The 19,960-nt window shown below is 34.5% G+C and overlaps 1 protein-coding gene across 2 annotated transcripts in view; it reads left to right on the top strand.

The window, feature by feature from the left end:
* The first annotated feature begins 351 nt into the window (after positions 1–351).
* LOC123550952 (E3 ubiquitin-protein ligase rnf213-alpha-like) overlaps positions 352–19,960 on the top strand; it is a 79,439-nt gene continuing 59,830 nt past the window's right edge. For both annotated transcript variants that reach the window (XM_053540367.1, XM_053540366.1), the window contains exons 1-7: positions 352–455; positions 704–869; positions 2,927–3,095; positions 3,574–3,743; positions 5,618–5,815; positions 6,255–6,377; positions 7,239–7,359. In XM_053540367.1, the coding sequence (XP_053396342.1) occupies positions 377–455; positions 704–869; positions 2,927–3,095; positions 3,574–3,743; positions 5,618–5,815; positions 6,255–6,377; positions 7,239–7,359 (1,026 nt within the window). In that variant the 5' untranslated portion in view covers positions 352–376. The remainder of the gene's footprint in view (positions 456–703; positions 870–2,926; positions 3,096–3,573; positions 3,744–5,617; positions 5,816–6,254; positions 6,378–7,238; positions 7,360–19,960) is intronic.

Genomic DNA, 19,960 nt, shown 5'->3' with positions numbered 1-19,960 from the left:
CGTAACTGCATAGCAACGGTGTTGACAGCTTTTTCTTGCAAAATAAAGTAAATTATTTGCAGAAGAAAATAATTTCTATTATTAAAGATACCATAATTTAAAAAAAAAAATTCTGCTGTTACCCTCAGAGACCTTTAGAATTGTAATAGTTTAAATATACAATGTCAAAATTCATGAAAAACCCCGTTACAGATCAAGTGGTTGAATTACTTTGGAAACAGTTTAGTTTTTAAAGAACTTTCTCAGTTTCAAAGTATTTTCTTACCTTGATGCATACCCCTTTCAATCTCTTTGATGTAGATTTAAAATTTATTTGACATATATGTATAAAAGTTATTGTTTAATACAGGGAGGGGACCTACAGTATGTTCATCCAATGTTAAACATTCTGCCAGATCTTACATGTAGATCACCCCGGGAAAGCTTACAGATTTACATGGGCATACAGTTTCACGGTATGTAAAAATGATACTGCATATTGATTTTAATATTAGAGAATTATTTACAAAATGTTGAAGCCTCTAGTCGTTTCACTTCAGTTAAAGCCAGAAAAAAAATAGGCAGAACTATTACATTACATTTACCTGTATTAATAGCATTATAGGTGTAAAGATGTCTGTAGTTAATAAAAAAAGCAATAGTTATCATACTATTATAATAATGTAATAATTGGAATGTTTTTTCTTATTAATTTTACATTTAGATTACAAGGATTCTGATCAACTGTTTGATGAAAAGCAGTTTAGAAGTCCGGTCTTCCAGAGGACATTCCAGTATTTGTTGCGACTTGATGAAGGCAGACAACTTGATGATGTTCATCCACACGATGCAGAAGGAACTCCTGAGACTTGCCTGCAAACACTCTTAAGGTGCCGTACCAGATCTTTGGACAAATTCTTCATACTGAATTACTAATTACTTTACTTATTGTATTGTTTTGCTTAATGGAACATTTTATACAGTTAAGAGTCAAATTGTGTATTATTTATGCTAAAGTTTTTAATTATGATGTTTAAGTTAATTGATTTTGTGTAACATTCAACCCTTCTGAATTATTAACATAGTCATTTTGAGCATTTATTATTATGTCTCCCCCCCTCTGGTGGAGACATATTGTTTTTGCCCTGTCCGTCCATCCATTCGTCCGTCCGCACGTCCGTCCATCTGTCCGTCCGTCCATCCATACGTCACACTTCATTTCCAAGCAATAACTTGAGAATCATTTGACCTAGAACCTTCAAACTTCATAGGGTTGTAGGGCTGCTGGAGTAGACGACCCCTATTGTTTTTGGGGTCACTCCGTGAATGGTCAAGGTCACAGGGGCCTGAACATTGAACACCATTTCCGATCAATAACAAGAGAACCACTTGACCCAGAATGTTGAAACTTCATAGGATAGTTGGTCATGAAGAGTAGATGACCCCTATTGATTTTGGGGTCACTCTGTCAAAGGTCAAGGTCACAGGGGCCTGAACATTGAAAACCATTTCCGATCAATAACTAGAGAACCACTTTACCCAGAATGTTGAAACTTCATAGGATGATTGGTCATGAAGAGTAGATGACCCCTATCGATTTAGGGGTCAGAGGTCAAGGTCACAGGGGCCTGAACATTGAAAACCATTTCCGATCAATAACTAGAGAACCACTTGACCCAGAATGTTGAAACTTCATAGGATGATTGGTCATGAAGAGTAGATGACCCCTATTGATTTTGGGTGACTCCATTAAAGGTCAAGGTCATAGGGGCCTGAACATTGAAGACCATTTCCGATCAGTAACTGGAGTACTACTTGACCCAGAATGTTGAAACTTCATAGGATGATTGGACATACACAGTAGATGACCCCTATCGATTTTGGGGTCACTCCATTAAAGTTCAGGGTCACAGGGGCCTGAACATTGAAAACTATTTCCAGTCAGTAACTTGAGAACCACTTGACCCAGAATGTTGAAACTTAATAGGATGATTGGTCATGCAGAGTAGATGACTCCTAACGATTTTGGGGTCACTCTGTTAAAGGTCAAGGACACAGGGGCCCGAACATTGAAAACCATTTCCGGGTAGTAACTTGAGAACCACTTGACCCAGAATGATGAAACTTCATAGGATGATTTGTCTTGCAGAGTAGATGACCCCTAACGATTTTGGGGTCACTCTGTTAAAGATCAAGGTCACAGGGGCCTGAACATGGAAAACCATTTCAAATCAATAACTTGAGAACCTCTCGACCCAGAATGTTGAAACTTCATAGGATGATTGTTCATGCAGAGTAAATGACCCCTATTGTATTTAGGGTCACTCCGTTAAAGGTCAAGGTCACAGGGGCCTGAACATTGATAACCAGTTCCGATCAGTAACTTGAGAACCACTTGACCCAGAATGTTGAAACTTCATAGGATGATTGAACATGCAGAGTAGATGACCCCTATTGATTTTGGGGTCAGTCTATTAAAGGTCAAGGTCACAGGGGCCTGTTCATGTAAAATCATTTTTTGGAAGTAACTTGAGAACCACCTGACCTAGAATGTTGAAACTTAATAGGATGATTGGACATGCAGAGTAGATGACCCCTATTTATTTTGAGGTCACTTGATCAAAGGTCAAGGTCACAGGAGCCTGAACAGTGACTTGAGAACCACTAGGCCAAGAGTGTTGAAATTTAGCGGGATGACTGGACATGCCAAGTAGATGATCCCTATTGCAGCCAACCATCAGTGTCTCTTTGACTTTCGCTCCTGACCCCTATTGACTTCTTGCCTATAGGACTTTGCATTGGGGGAGACATGCGCTTTTTTACAAAGGCAATTTCTAGTTAATCCTGAAATATTTGAATTTTCTTTCAGAAAAAGGTTGTCTAATATTTATTGCAGTATATATGTATATATAGGGACAAACGCATAATTTGACGTATATTACTACAGGCATTGTGGATTAGAAGATCCATCCTGGTCCGAGCTTCACCATTTTGTTTGGTTTCTCAACACCCAGCTGGTAGATTTTGAGAACAACATGTTTGTTAGTGCTGCAGCTGCAGAAGATCTTCCAGGCTTCTCCACATTTGTTCTGAGATTCCTGATTCAAATGTCAAGGGTAAGTTGATAACTGTGTAAAGTCCATTATTGCTTTAAGGTTTTATTTGAATGATATAATACCATTTCTGAGTAAAAGTTTCAGAATTACACTGTCAAAGTCATGCTGAGTGGTTTTACAAAGGATTCTTATAGCTATTAATTTGATCCTCCAGCATTGTGGTTGAGTATAGGCCTACATTTCAAGGGGTGCATTTTTCTCCCCTAACTGACACTGTAGAGTACAATAAATGCAAATTATATTCATAGACTGTTTTTCACATTTCATTTATCAATGAGCAACATATTGTTAAATTCTCATAGCCAGTAAACTGGCAGCCTCTCAATTCATAGTGTTGTACTCCATCCAAACATAGCTTTAAATCAGTAGGTATGAATATGACTCAAGTATTGCTGACAATTTCTGCTAGCAGATTTTCAGTATTTTGATATTTTTTATTAGTCTTAGACTATATAATTATTGAATGATATTCTTTTAGGATTTTTCAACACGATCTTTGGACATGAAAGAAGAATCCCCAGGTCTGAAACCAGAAGGTAGGGAAAGGGTTGCACAAATGGAAGTTGATGATGATGATGAGGATGATGATGATGATGAAAATGAAGATGAGCTACAGCCATATCAAATGAGAAGGACTTGGGAAAGCAGGTTCAGTTATTCAAGATTGTTATTGTTTTATATATATATATATATATATATATATATATATGAGCCGTGCCATGAGAAAACCAACATAGTGGCTTTGCGACCAGCATGGATCCAGACCTGCTGAGCCTGCGCATCCGCGCAGTCTGGTCAGGATCCATGCTGTTCGCTAACAGTTTCTCTAATTCCAATAGGCTTTGAAAGCGAACAGCATGGATCCTGACCAGACTGCATGGATACGCAGGCTGGTCTGGATCCATGCTGGTCGCAAACCCACTATGTTGGTTTTCTCATGGCACGGCTCATATATGTATATGTTGTGTCTTTTATAGAAGTTTACTATGAAAACAGTATTGTCATAAAAATTGAATGTTTCATGTTATTCTGCTAAAAGCAGTTCACACATAAGCCACACAGGGACATTGATGCACATGCTTTAGTTCAATGGATTGCAAATGCAATAATGCAATATCATGCATTTTAGATTGGTGAAGTACTATAAAGTTTCTGCTGTATACAGTTATATGCCAAATTAATGTTTCTCATACACTTGACTGTATGGATTTCTCATATTTTTGCAGTAGGTATTTCAACAACAACACATATAAAAGTTTTGGTGTATAGTAATTTATTGCATCAACGTTTTTGCTAACGTCTTCATCAGGGTAGTTCACATACAAATATATTTTTTTTCTTCATATTTTTGCAAACATAACTAGATTTAACATATTTCACCAGCATTTATAAAAATGATTTTTAAGAGAGATAATATATTTTTCTATTTACATATTTCAGTTCTCATAGTTTTTATCAAAAAGAAAAACATATGTTTGAAGATCTAACAGTTTTATAAATGTTAGATGTGTTACTGACTTCATTGATGAAGGAAATTTGAAGTACTAACAATAAAACTATTTAGAAAAGCTTATTACACTATGATATGTAACTGTTTTGTAAAAGTTTGATATCAGGATTTTTTATAGCTAATTTGGGAACATAGCCTATACCCCCAAAATTGGGAATTTTGATGCATAAATGTTCCAAATTGGGAAATATTTAGTCCCATAGGATATAGTAAGGATGTGTTTAAGCACTTTCTCATACACTTGTTTCACATTGTACAACCTCTTTAACATACTTCCATTACAAAATTGTCCATAATTTGGTCAATGTTTGTGCAATTTTGATGAATTTTTTTTCAGACTGTAGATTGGGAATTTTTGCACTCATTTTGGGAAAAATACATACTTTTTGGCATTGGGAATATAGCCGAATAACGGCTATAAAAACGGCCGAAAAAAAAACCTGGATATACATATAGGTTGTCTGAGAACTTTTTGTATGTCACTGTACATTTTACTGTAAGTGAATAAGAATTTTAAGAGAATATTACTTCAGTTTATTTGATTTATTATATGCCCGTCTGTGAAAGAGCGGGGCATATTATGTGAACACCCATGGCGGGCGGCTGTCGGCGTCCAAAGCATGTCTGCTCACTAAGTCGAACAGTTTTCATCCAATCTTCACCAAACTTGCTGACAATGTTTGTGGGCATAATATCTCCGCCAAGTTCGATAACCACCCAGATTGCCCCAGGGACTCTTGAATTATGGCCCTTGAATTGCTCGAAAAACTGCGAATTTAGGTTTGTCCGCTCTCTGTCGAACAGTTTTCATCCAATCTTCACCAAACTTGCTGACAATGTTTGTGGGCATAATATCTCGGCCAAGTTCGATAACCACCCAAATCACCCTAGGCACTCTTGGATTATGTACCTTGAATTAGGCCAAGTTCGATGACAGGCATATTTTGTGACAGTATGGCACTCTTGTTTTGAATTGGCTTTATGTTTTCAATCTATGAAATATTTTTTTCAGTCCTCATCCTTACCTGTTCTTCAACTCAGACAGATTCAGTTTTACTTTCCTGGGATTTTTCATTGATCGAGACTCCGGAAACTTGATTGATCAGCAGACAGAGACTGTTTTAGAGCGTGGCATAATGACTCAGAATTTATACGACTCCCTTGTCAGAAATCATGCTCCTATACAAGAAAACTTTGATGCTCTTCCAAGGTATTAGGACACTAAATGCTTTACACTTTTATGAAGAATTTAGTTAACAGCTGAACTTTAATTTTTGTTAATTAAATTAGGTTATATTATGATAAGTATAGAGGAAATTGATTAAGTATGTATATGGTTCTGAATATAACTGCAATTTTGTAACTTAAGTTTTGTGTGAATTTTCATGTAAATTATTGTGATACCTCCCTTAGAAAAAAAAGATTGCAGAAATTTAAACTTCATCAGCTGTTGTTTTTAGGATATATATGTATATATAGATATGTATGTAGGGAAACAATAGTTTTTAAGGCATGTCAGCTACTGCTTATAGACTATTTATTTTGCAAAGCACTTTAATTGATAAATTGGTAGCTCTGTGAATGAATATACATACTGTTATTGATGTTTTGATGCGGCCAATTTATGTACATGTGCATATGTGTTTTAGACATGAGAAAATCCTGAAGTTGTGCAAGTGTATGGGTCTTGAAATGCCACATGATCCAGATGACACTTATGAGCTGACAACTGACAATGTGAAGAAAATCATGGCAATTTACATGAGGTTTCGGTGAGAAGACATTTCAGTTTTCAGCAATACTTTTTAGCCTTTTCTTACTGCGCCCCCTTTGTTTCTGGTGATTTAATAAGTTAATGTTTCTAATTATAAGTTATAAATTCACTCGATTACAATATTGCTTATCAAACCATTGAATATCCTAGTCAAGATTTTTGTCAGACTTTTTCATGAATTAGTAGTTTTTTTTTCTTAGTTAATGTAAGTAAATAAAAACATTGAGTTTAAAGGAGTATTTAGGTATAGAAATGTTGTCTATAAAATATGCTTAAAAACTGTACTGCATGACAAAGGAACACAAAAAATTGATGCTATTCTTAATATTATATATGTTGAGAGTTTTGATACTTTACAGAAATGCTTTTTGTAAGACTGAATATTGTTATGTATATTGGAAACACATCCTTTAATCTTTACCCTGCTAAAGTTCTAAAACGGATTGATTCGTCATTCATTTTGGGCAGTACTACTTATTATTCTGAGGGGTGTTCACTGAAAATGTACTGACTGAATAGCAAACTGTGCAGACCATGATCTGCTAGCACAAAGGCAAAGTCACTTACCGCCAGCAGGCTAAAGGTTAATTAAAATGCATATCTCACACTTTTATTCTTAATTGCCAAAACCACAAAATAGGGGTTTGTATGTCTCCTTCAAGACAAAAAATATTTTTTACATCTTAATGTAAATTGTAAGTTTTGATCTATCATCAAGCATTTCATCTGTAAACAAGTGACATTTTCAATAAAAAAAAAAAAAAACACTGACAGAATTATCCTTTTATATGTACTTTTACAATCACATTTTAAATATAATGCAATTTGTACAAGTATTCATGTTTCAATTTTCATCAAGTTGTGACATACCAGTGATAATCATGGGAGAGACAGGATGTGGTAAAACACGATTGGTCAAGTTTATGTGTGCACTACAACAACCGCCAGGAGTTGAGATGACGAATATGATACTTATGAAAGTAAGTAGAAATGCTTGGTTTTTAGCTCACCTGTCACAAAGTGACAAGGTGAGCTTTTGTGATCGCGTGGTGTCCGTCGTCTGTCCGTCCGTGCGTCCGTAAACTTTTGCTTGTGACCACTCTAGAGGTCACATTTTTCATGGGATCTTTATGAAAGTTGGTCAGAATGTTCACCTTGATGATATCTAGGGCAAGTTCGAAAGTGGTTCACGTGCCATCAAAAACTAGGTCAGTAGGTCAAATAATAGAAAAACCTTGTGACATATCTAGAGGCCATATTTTTCATGGGATCTGTATGAAAGTTGGTCTGAATGTTCATCTTGATGATATCTAGGTCAGTTTGGAAAATGGGTCACGTGCTGTCAAAAACTAGGTCAGTAGGTCAAATAATAGAAAAACCTTGTGACCTCTCTAAAGGCCATATTTTTCATGGGATCTGTATGAAAGTTGGTCTGAATGTTCATCCTGATGATATCTAGGTCAAGTTCGACACAGGGTCATGTGCGGTCAAAAACGAGGTCAGTAGGTCTAAAAATAGAAAAACCTTGTGACCTCTCTACTTGTGAATGGATCTCCATAAAAATTGGTCAGAATGTTCACCTTGATGATATCTAGGTCAGTTTTCAAACTGGGTCACATGCCTTAAAAAACTAGGTCAGTAGGTCAAATAATAAAAAAAGCCTTGTGACCTCTCTAGAGGCCATACTTTTCAATAGATCTGTATGAAAGTTGGTCTGAATGTTCATCTTGATGATATCTAGGTCAAATTTGAAACTGGGTCAACTGCGGTCAAAAACTGGGTCAGTAGGTCTAAAATTATTAAAATCTTTTGACCTCTCTAGAGGCCATATTATTCAATGGATCTTCATGAAAATTGATCTGAATGTTCACCTTGATGATATCTAGGTAAGTTTCGAAACTGGGTCACATGCGGTCAAAAACTAGGCCAGTAGGTATAAAAATAGAAAAATCTTGTGACCTCTCTAGAGGCCATATTTTTCATGAGATCTTCATGAAAATTAGTGAGAATGTTCACCTTGATGATATCTAGGTAAAATTCAAAACAGGGTCACGTACCTTCGAAAACTAGGTCAATAGGTCAAATAATAGAAAAACCTTGTGACTTCTCTAGAGACCATAATTTTCAATGGATCTTCTTGAAAATTGGTCAGAATTTTTATCTTGATAATATCTAGGTCAAGTTCAAAACTGGGTCACATGAGCACAAAAACTAGGTCACTATGTCAAATAATAGAAAATATGACGTCATACTCAAAATTGGGTCATGTGGGAAGAGGTGAGCGATTCAGGACCATCATGGTCCTCTTGTTATATTGTTTTTCTTGTGTTGGTCCATCTGTCAGACGGTCAGCTGATGGACCATTTTGTCTCCCATCAATGACTAGAGAGCATTATGACTTACAAATTGGTCAAGCTGCTTACCTTGATTGCTGGTCAGTAGATGACCACTAATGCTTTGGGGGTTGTTGAGTCAAAATTCAAGGTCAAAATGACATCGAGACGGCAAATTTTTTTCAATCAATAATAGAGATAGGCATACTGTGATCAAACATATATGACTGTATTTAGTCACTAGGTGACCACTATTTATTTTTTTGCGAGGAGGTGGTGGGGATGGTGTTAGCAGGTCGGAGGTGGAGGTCAAAGACCTTGAGATTGAAAATGGATTCATATAAATAACGAAAGAATGCATTGGTTTATAGTGGTCAAATGTACAGTTGGATTGCCTTTGGTCACTAATGACCCCTTATATTTACAGGTTAAAGGTCAAGGTCACAGTGACCTTGAGATTCAAAATAGTATTTGGTCAATGATTGAAGGGTGCTTTAGCCTGAGGCTCTGTTTGGTGTTGACAGTTACAATGAGACAGAAAAAAAGTTTACAATCAATAGTTGGTATATGCTTTTGCCTAGCACTGTCAAACATCATTGAATAATTGCCTTTTTGGGTCAGTGGTGAAGGTCAAAACATACTTGACTGACAGTTACACACCCAGTTACCTCTAACTTGTTTCCGGTGATTTTACCCATGCCGGCAAAACCCATCTGGCACCCCCCATGCCAGATGACTCTCATGCTGTTAATGACAACTAGTGGTTCATGCTCTGATAATATATTGTTTATAGCATATTTCTCGATTCAAAATACGTTAGTTTGTTGTAAAAACATAACGTTAAGCTACAAACGATAAAACTAATGTGGAACTTTGTTATTGTGCATAACGCAAAACATCATGACGTCACTTCTGTTTACAGCCGTTAATTTCCTGCGCTTTGTGTTCATTCTCTACTATAAGAAACAGTGCTATGTAAGTATTTCTACCTGTTATTTGAAAAATACGGTATGCAAAAAAATAGTCTGCCAGAATAAAATGCTAACGTGTATACGATATACAAGAAAAAATATCAGTCATGTGTTTACGAATCGGATAGAAATATCGGTCCCTCGGCCACCTGCGCATGGGCGGTAATTCGGCAAGCCTCATTACTGCCAGATGCGCAGGTGCCCTTGGGACAAATATTTCTATCCGATTTGTAAACACATGACAGATATTATTAATCTCACATGAACTTCAGGGAGAGCTCTAAGTATAGGTAGTTTTGCAGTCACTCTGTGATTCCAGCAGGTATGCAAATTTTGATTCCATACCTCATGTTTTTATTTCGATGTAAATGAGATGTGGAACCAAAAGGGCTAGATTCACTAACTATCAAAATTGGCCTAATATCAGAAAAAACTGAAATTTTCAGCAAGTTATCAAAAATATATAAATTTTTGAAATCCGGGGTGATAAACAATATACATTTCCCAAAAATCTAAAAAAATAAAGTTTTTGGCATGGCTCTGAGTAAAGAAAAACTCAATATAAAATGGGGGTATATGAAATGAAATACCTTTTATTCTTATTTATGTTAGTTTGTTAACAACAAAAGTGACATGTTCACTTTAAGAAATATTGATACTTCCAAACAAAACAAAAATCAAATGTTTTCACTCCTGCGTATATGAAAAAAACAAGGGAGATAACTCTTATTTTCTAGAAATCTGAAATTTTACAAATAAATAGCGATATTTACGATAAATTATGTTTTTCACATTTTGTATTCTAAAATACCATATATAATTGTTTAAACTAATAATATGTAAAAATATGACAGATAAAACTATCAAAAACTACATCTGTTACCATGGAAACAGTCACCTAATTCCTTAATTTTACTGTATTTAAACAGCAGTTACAATAACTACCGTAATTATTTTTTAAAAGGATAGAACTTTTCAAGTCAAAATAAAAGTAATTAATTATTAAAAAGAATTGCATAAATGACATGGAACGGTTACCATAGGAACTACCTTGAAATACAAAATTTCTAATATTCAAATTTTCAGTTGATTTTTTAAAAGCAAACGTTTTAAAAACTGTGCGAACAAGTTAATACATTATTATTTCTATGGAATGCACGCTTAGTGTTATTTCCACAGAAACAGAACTTCCAGTACAATGTTGTTATATAGTGTTTGTAATTCTTTTGAGCTGATTATACAGAAACATTTTGAATGTAATCAGTTAAAATATGACCTTTTAATAAATGATCATTTTAACATAAATTGGTTGCTATTACCTTTTTTCAATGACCATCCAGTTTTACATACTAAATGATATACAAGTGTACATTCATATACAGAATATATCCGTACTTAAACAAGAAAGTTGACTGGATGAACATAATGAAGGCTACCATGGTTACAAAACATGACTCATACATCACAATAAAATCTGCTGATGAAAAGTTTTAAAAATATCAAACATTTAACATTGAGGGATGGTCTAAGTTCTACATAATGTCGGTGCGCTGCAGTTACTCTTCGATACAACTCGCCTCACTTGCCGTCTCAGAGCTATCAACCGGATCTGGTAAATTACTGGCATCAGACAAATGTAATCCCCAGTCACAAACTCCGTACCGATTGATGAAATACCTCGCATAACTCAGGTACCAAACAATTGCAGCCACATGCGCACAAACATCAACAACACGTGCCCCTGCGCGGCACTTGCAATACCACGCAGTCACCTCTGACGCGGTAAATTGTAACCACAACAGGTATGTTCTTGACGAAATGTGACGACTCTGAATTCTTACACGGATAAGATTTGCATTTTCCGTATGCACATAAATATCAGAATCTCCATCAATATATTCCTGTATATAACTTGGACTAAGCCGTAACTGGTATACTCCGCAGGTAAAGGTTCTAAGTTGCTCCTCTGTGAGTTTTGGGAAACAGTCTAAGTCTTCATCATTTACAGCAGACCATTTTGCATTTCCACGCTCTAACTTATTTTCCTCGACATACGTTTTAAGCATGTTTACTTGAGAACTCAAGTGACGCATGTGTGCTGCTAACTGAATGTCACTTTCTTCAAGATTTGCCAAACTTAAAGGAGGTAAATATTTGTTACAAACTGCACATACTATACGTACATAGTCACCAATATATGGTACTTGACTGGTAGGTAGCACGTGTTCCAGGTATTTCCAAGCTTTGATCCTCGCATTAGCTGACTCTACAACCCATCTTATCTGAAATTAATGTAACAAACTGATAAATACTGTTCGTGTTGATATGATTTTTTTATGAATAGCACTATGAGGAAGGTTGCGATTTTATACGTATACAAGCATGCGTACTCGTATGCGAACGTGAAAAAATGTCCCTTTGTAATTTCAATCAGTTTCCGAAAAGACACAAAACAGATTCTTAAATATTAAAGTGTATATTTACCTATAACGAGCAAATAGCGGACACTTTTAGCAGATAATATAATACTACTGCACATACTGACATTAGTGTGCAAACTTAATTAGCAGTTCTAAATACACATTTTACATTTACAATACTGGACATTTGACACTTCAAGTGTTAATCTAGCAGCAGATTTTCTCTACTTATACATCTGTCTAACATATATTAAGGTTTTATCATTCATAGCCGGTGAGCTTATGAAATTAATTTGTTAATCCTTATCATGCTGGACACAATTGATTCAGCCTTTGCGACCAGTGTAGATCATGATTCGCCTGCACACCCATGCAGTCTGATCAAGATCTGCTCTGTTTGCCATACAGTCAGAATCTTTTTGGTAAGCACCCCTTTTAACAGTTAATAGTACTGTCAAAACTGAATAATGGACAAGTTCATTATGGAAATTTAGCAGGGTAAGGGTTAATAAAATATAAATACCTTTGTCACCATACGACTTGAATTAGCATCATCTGTTGGCATCTGTTTTGCACCTTTAGTCATGAATGCTGGCATCTCTGCTCGTAAACCGAGATCTTCTAACAAAGAAACAGAATCTCTAAATCCTCGGTCCACAACAAATATATCTTTCTCTTTCACAAAGTTTCTTATGTCGTCTGTATTTGAACGAAGCATGTGATTTAAGATTGCTGCATCATTATTTTTACTGTCAGCAAAGAATGGTCCTACTATGGTAACAAAATACCCAGTTGTTGTCACTACAACCATAGGTTTCACTAGCGGTCGACCTTTGTGTATACTGTATGATCTTCTCTGAAACTTAAAATTGCCACTTTTCTGAATATAAATGTACGTACCGTCTAAAACCAGAATCATCTCATCTTCTTCAACACCAAATAAGTGTTTTGCAAGAGGTCTTGTATGTTGTGAAATAATAGTATTTCTAGTGATACTTTCAAGTCCAAGATACAAAGGGACAAAACTCCTCATCAGTGCTTGCCTTACAGTCCTAATTTCCCGTCGCAGACTTGATTTACTTACCCTGAAAAGTGTTGCTAACAATTTATTAGACATTCCGGACTGTAGTTTTAATAAAAGCAGCCCTACCGATGTCCGACTTGTGCGTGCCGGTGTAGCTTTTACTTTTGTCCTTTATGTGTGAGAATAAATCATTGAACTGTTCGAGACTAAGTCCAGTTAGATTCCTCATTTCTTCATCCTTTATATTGTCAAAGTCCAATATGTTTTGTTTCTTACAGCACATTTCTCTCATTTGCTTCAGTAAATTCAGAATAGTCTATTCATAAACGATTGCTCTGTAACTGGTATATTTTGTAAACACTCTGGTCTAAGCATACAAGTTTTTTCTTCAATGTGACTTGGACAGCATCTTGCTCCAGCAGGAATTATAACATTATGATGAAGAAATGCAGCAAATCGGGCAGGTGCCGAAATAACTATAAGTTTAGGTCCTGGTTTCTTGCATGCCAAACACCGTGCATGTGTTTTTGGTGTAGATGGTATATTTAACTTTACCGAAGGTGGACTGGCTGCAGGAACAGATGAATTTGAAGCGGTTGGGTGAAAATCTGCATCCCTGGTAGATTGAGAATCTCTCTTGCTATTGTTTTGCTTAGACTTTGTACATATATCATACGTGTAATACTTGTGTTTACATTTGTTGCATATGATATCTTTTTCTGAACTGAGCTCGATAAATAATGCCTTTATGAGGTATTTCTTCACATCTTTGTTTATAATGCGTCTTTCCTTTGGTTTAGTTCGTTTGTTACACACAACACAGTTGTAGTGTTTCGTCATCTGTAATGAAGCAAACAAATCATTGCATTTTCTCATAGAACATGTTTATAAATAAATTCAGAATGGGCAAGATTACTATAACTCCAAATGTACCAGACGTTTTCTTCAATTACTATTAGAAATTATTCCGGGGAATACAACCCCCACCCATTCCAGACGAGCATGCTCTATAATGCCACTCCACAAACTATCCTGAGAATGTGTACCTACACATTCATAAAGAACTTGGTGCTGTGATATATTTATAACAAAAAGGTGAGAACATCAAAACGTTTTTGGATTTTGATGAAGATGCGTAGGTTATCAGTGCTTTTAGAATATATCAAATATTGATGCCTGGTAAGCTTATATAATTCTAGTAACATTTGACTGAAAAAAAGAAAACATAGAAATGTAAATCACATGACAATAATATGTTACAGAATTTTTTTACTAAATATAGTTTTCAATGAAACGTCAACAGAAATCCAGTTATTACAGTGTAAGTTTTATCATTTCGCAGTCAGAAAACATGACTGTAATGATCCTTGCATAATTATTTATGGTCATCTTATTCAGTAATTCTTGTTCAGCAGACACAACTCTTTCAAATGATACCAAAAGACATTGGGTCATAAGGCAAGGAAATATTGCGTATATGTTGATTGGTCGGATACCTTAATTCAGATATTTAACAGTAATAATTAAAACAGCAGAGGAGTTGTATCAAGAGCAAGTTCTAAACAGACTGATAGAAAAGCGTTGTTAAAAAAAAATAAAAAAAAATCATGTTTCACATCGGATTCGAACTCGATTTTTCGGATTGGAAGGCCATCATGCCATCCGCTACACAACAGCGGAATCAGTTACGTTATGGAAAATTAATGTACTATTTAAAAATAAAATATTATCTAGTAATATTCATTTTACGTCTACCCCTTTTTTTTCAACGGGCTGCATACTCTGTTCTAAACGTTATTTCATTTTCGCACTACTATAACGTCATGTCTATGGACTTTTTATGTAACGCAGCTAACGTTAAAACCTACTACAAATTGCACGGTACAGTTTGGCACATTTACAGTAGTGATACAGAATCCCTTTTCACATTCATCAAAATTCCAACAATGAACTGTGAATTCAGTGTTCAAAGCCAAACAATGTGTGGAATTAAGGTACTTCCGCCATCTTGAATTAAGGGTGACCTTCATTTGAGGTGTGAAAATATAGCGAACAAAAGCTTTCAAATGCAGCTGTTCCAGAGTAAAAAAACAGCTCAGTTTGCAAGATCTGAACTAAAAGTAGCTGTATCAAAAGTAAAACTAAAATTTGGAAATAAACAAAGAAGATATTTTACCTGTATTTTTCCAAATTTTTGGTTAGATTTATAAATCCTTTCAAAATACTTTATTAAAAATTCATGAATGGCAAAAGTTAGTTCAAAGTTTCAATTAGTGCATAGGAGAATTGTCTTACTGAATACAACTAAACTTAGTACAAAATCTGTTTTCAAATCTGACCACCTCGTGTATTAAAACGAAAATAAATCTGTACATATTGCTATTTTCAGCATACATAAAAGTAGTGCAATGTGCGGACAATGATTTTTCTACGTATGGTGTACCAAACTGCCTAAAATTGTAAGAGAAGTCTCAGACTTAATGTGAACAAGATTTGGCAACGGTCCAAAATTCTTTTCAAGGATTGTACCAGTATAAGAAATGTTTAATTTATTATAGTGGAATTTATGTACTTACGCGCTGCTTATCTCACGGAAAATTTGGTGGAAATGGAATTTTCGGTACTTCCTGCAGTAACTACCGAAATTACTTAACGTAACTTTCTCACACATACGTGATTGTATATTTATAAATTATAAAAAACAATCGAAATATTTGCTTTATCACGATATATGCAAATATTTTTAGACAATCTTGAAACATTTGGCCACAGTATTTCCGCATACTGGTCCGGGACAAGTTCGATGTGTATAGTGATCCCTTATTAGATGTTTCATGCGTCGTAAACTAACCAATTTTGATCTATCGACTTTTTATACAATATGAGAATTTATGCAGCATGTTTTTCAAAACACAGTGAGAATAAATCGCAGAAAAAATGTGTGGTAAACCTGGGTTTTGGCTCAGAAATAATTTGCTTTTTGTAAATATCTAAATAAATAGTTTTAGTTACCATGTTCTTTTACCGTACATTAAAGAATACATTATGACAGAGCTTTGCTAAAAGTTTGACCCTTATTGAGTAAATATTGGTCGAGTTATTTCCAAAAATATACCTAAAAAACTCCCGACTTCGAGAAAGTGTATCAGCAGAAACCATTAAATGCTCCTAAATACATATTTTATATTTTGCCATGGTATACCCACTTTCAATATATTGTAAATATATGTCTTAATATTTATGTAAAGTTTGAGGACATGACATTATGTAGCTTTAAAGTAATTATGAAAAATCTACTTTGCTTACATTTTTGCTAGTCCACTTCTTACAGACTAGAGCTGACCAATGAAAATATTTATTAACAATATTTAGAGATATTGTTCAGGTCTGAAACTTTACTGTCATGTCAATGATATTAATTTTTAGTTATGTGAAATTTTGTAGATTTTTTAGAATCCTTGTTCTGTTGTAATCCTTTAAAAATGGCCTTTAGATGTGAAGACTGATTTTGGCAGCCATATTGGATATCTTTGGGAGAATTTGTGTGTCAACTCTTTGACACTTGATTTAAGTGCTTTTAAAGCATTATTTGTAATTTGAAATATACTGATAAGGTGCAGTTTTTCTTCTAGTTTGTGTTTATGTAATTGGTTTTTGATGACATTTATTCTGTTTCTTGCATTTGGTGAGAAAAGTTTTACATATTTGGGAAAATGTCATTGACCAATCAGATTGCAGCATTTTTGGTGCTTCTCTATAAATATGGGCTTATCAGTTATTTCTTGGCTCTTCTAGTTTACACTTTTGGATTAAAAACTTCTCTTAGTTAGGAAATTATTGAAAATTTGGAGCCAATTTTAGAAACTTTGGACTTATTTTTATTGGGGAATAATTGAGAAATTTGGAGTTTAATTCATTTGCTTAAGAAAATTACTGGAATTTACATACATTAATTTTATTTGGACTTATCTGATAATTTTGACATATTTTTAAAGGAACTAAATTGCATAACTGGTGTATATAGTAATTGTAGAAGCTTATTTGTAGACATAATTTAGATCTTTGTAGTTGTAAATGTGTGGTTATGAGAGTACTTTTGATTTAATAGATTTATAAAACTGGACTTACTCTTGTGTCTTCATTTAATTCTACATAATGTGTTGACTTTTTCCAAATTATAATCTAAGTGGTGTTATAACAACTGAACTCATTATTACAGCACTTGGCATTATAATAACTTTGAAATAGCCCAGAAAGTGGCTTCAAAAGGAATCTGGCTTTTCCTTAAATTAATTAAGCCAGTGGTGTCGGTCATCCTGAACATTTACCCCCAAAACTCGAGCAATAAGAACATTGCCAACAACCACATTTTAGGTCCTCGTTGAACAATTTAACCCCGGGACTGGGGTTTACTACAAATGTACAGCCAAATATTTTAGGAGGTAATACAATTTGTATACAATTGTAGATAACTACGAAACATTTTACAAAATGCAAGCAGTTGAACTTCTCATGCCAAAACCTGATGATTAAAATCAGCAATATCTCAAAAGTAACTTTTCTGTATCTTGGTTCTTCGTTAAACAATGATATTTTTTCACACTTTCATAGATTTAAACTGATAATAAATGTGTATTGAAATTCCGGCATAGAAATGGACACTGACTTTACATTAGTAAACTGCGGTGCTGACAGCGGAAGAAGCGGTCCAGTACTAAAACTGTCTACGAAACCAAGGATAACGAGTTCTTTATCTGAAAATTACGAACATTGGGATCAGTGTTCAGTATACACCTGAAAATAATAGACTTGCTATTTGCCGAGTGCACACTTGTTTTCTATCATCGTTAATATAAAGTAGACTAGTAAATATTCGTACATATGCATAATCTCATAAACACTTCTTTAGTGTATGTTCTCTGAAATTAACAAATAACTGGCTCAACTGAGACACCATACTTTAAAGTAAATTCAGTTTATTCACCACGAGGTTCAAAATGCACGGGAGTCTCGTGATAGTACATGCCTTTAATTTCACATGGTTGAAGTGTAAACAAATAGTTAAATTTGCTTCGTTTTATTTCTCACGGAAAAGATCGGACGGTTTTTTATATTGGAATAATTATAGAACATATATGCATTTAAAGTTGAAAGTTGATTGTTTTCTACAGGACGTAAAACTGAAACAAGTAAGCACTTTTACTTTTTAAGCAATGTTCCTCAGGTGAACTTTGACATTGTTTACGAAGAGAAATCAGTTTTGTGTCATCTTGAAATGCGTTGTTCGGCTGAAACGTATAGTTCCCGGAAAAGTTCTTAAATGATTTATTTTGAGGATTTTTGTTTTATTTATAAATTCAACACAATGTGCAATATTTCCAGTTTTTGAAAATGATTGAAATTCATCTTTATTTTAGAAAAAGTTCCGATCTTTCATTAATATTTTGCCAGCGGATGCTTACAAATTTTGTGTGAAACGGCTTTCTTGTCCAAGAGAGGTGTGTAAAGCGAAAAACTATCATTACACATTGCGTTTATTCTTTAAATGTGAAGGATCGGTAACAGATTAAGGACATCGGATAGTGAAAAACTATACTAAATGGATATCTCTAACCATGAATAAGGAGACATACATATTTCAGTAAGGAAATCTGAGGTAAAGTAACAATCATATATTTTATTCCTTGAAATAAACATGGCAGCGAAATATTTTAGAAAAACTGTGCACGTGTTTTGCGCATTAGAATGTTTAACGACATTTTCTTGAAAAAGTAACGCTCGTGTGCACTATTTTGGCATTTCTTTGATTTGAAAATAAATATTTTATAGCAATTTAGGTTGCATACGATACCAAACATTTGCACCAAAACTGTTCACTCATTTTCTTCCAAAGCACTGTGGAGATAGGGTTCAGCGTAGCTTTCATGCTCGCAAATTTACCTACAGATATATCTTTTCAACTTTTATCATATATATTTTATGTCCTTGCATTTCGAAAGCTGTTTCGAGGATTCTGATTTTTCACATAAATTTCTAATTTCAATTTGCGAAAGTACCTTAACTAGCTTTTCAAGCCTGGGACCGTTGAATAAGAAGCGATTATGATAGTCGGAACAAAATTGGGACGAATGTTGTCAACATTTTAGCGTCTGCAAAAAAAAAGCAAACGAAAATAATCAAATAAAACGTTACTTACCTTTCTTGTGAATTTGAATTCCTTCAAATATATACTTAATCCATTATCTAACGTATCATTTACACCAGTGGTTCCACTAATAAAACAAAAAAGTTCATTTGTTTATCTATTTTTAGCGTGACGTTTGACAGATTTTCTTCCGTTTCGTACTCCGACTTATTCGCTCCTTCTATTTTCCTACAGGTGGCATTAAGTGTCGTATTTGCTTCTTGCAACAAAATACTTTCTCTGTTTGCATAATTATTTTTTGACCTTTAGTCGTCTTAAAATTAATGTTTTGATGTTAAAAACTGCCGAATTTATGAGTCATTCTCCCGATAGGTTAATAAAAACTGGCAGTTCAAGGTATTAGAAAAAAGTAAAATGCATAATGAGCGCAGGTGTCGACAAACTTAAGATTTTCACAGACTATATATGAATATACAACGAATTTAAACACAAAAAATAAAAACTGTCGACAGCTGCGCTGATATCTAAGTTTTGATGTGAACATGGAAATAACAATAAAAAACTTGAAAATCGCCGATTTGGGGTATGTTTGATACGATATATCTGCTATATTGCAATCAATATTTTAACAACAAATGTCTTATTCGTACAGATTAAGGTATAAACTAATGAAAAATAGTAATAATTT

This window comes from Mercenaria mercenaria, chromosome 4, assembly GCF_021730395.1.
Source record: "Mercenaria mercenaria strain notata chromosome 4, MADL_Memer_1, whole genome shotgun sequence".
NCBI lineage: Eukaryota > Metazoa > Mollusca > Bivalvia > Venerida > Veneridae > Mercenaria > Mercenaria mercenaria.
The sequence above is the reverse complement of the archived record's forward strand: the minus strand, read 5'-3'. Positions and strand labels throughout refer to the sequence as shown.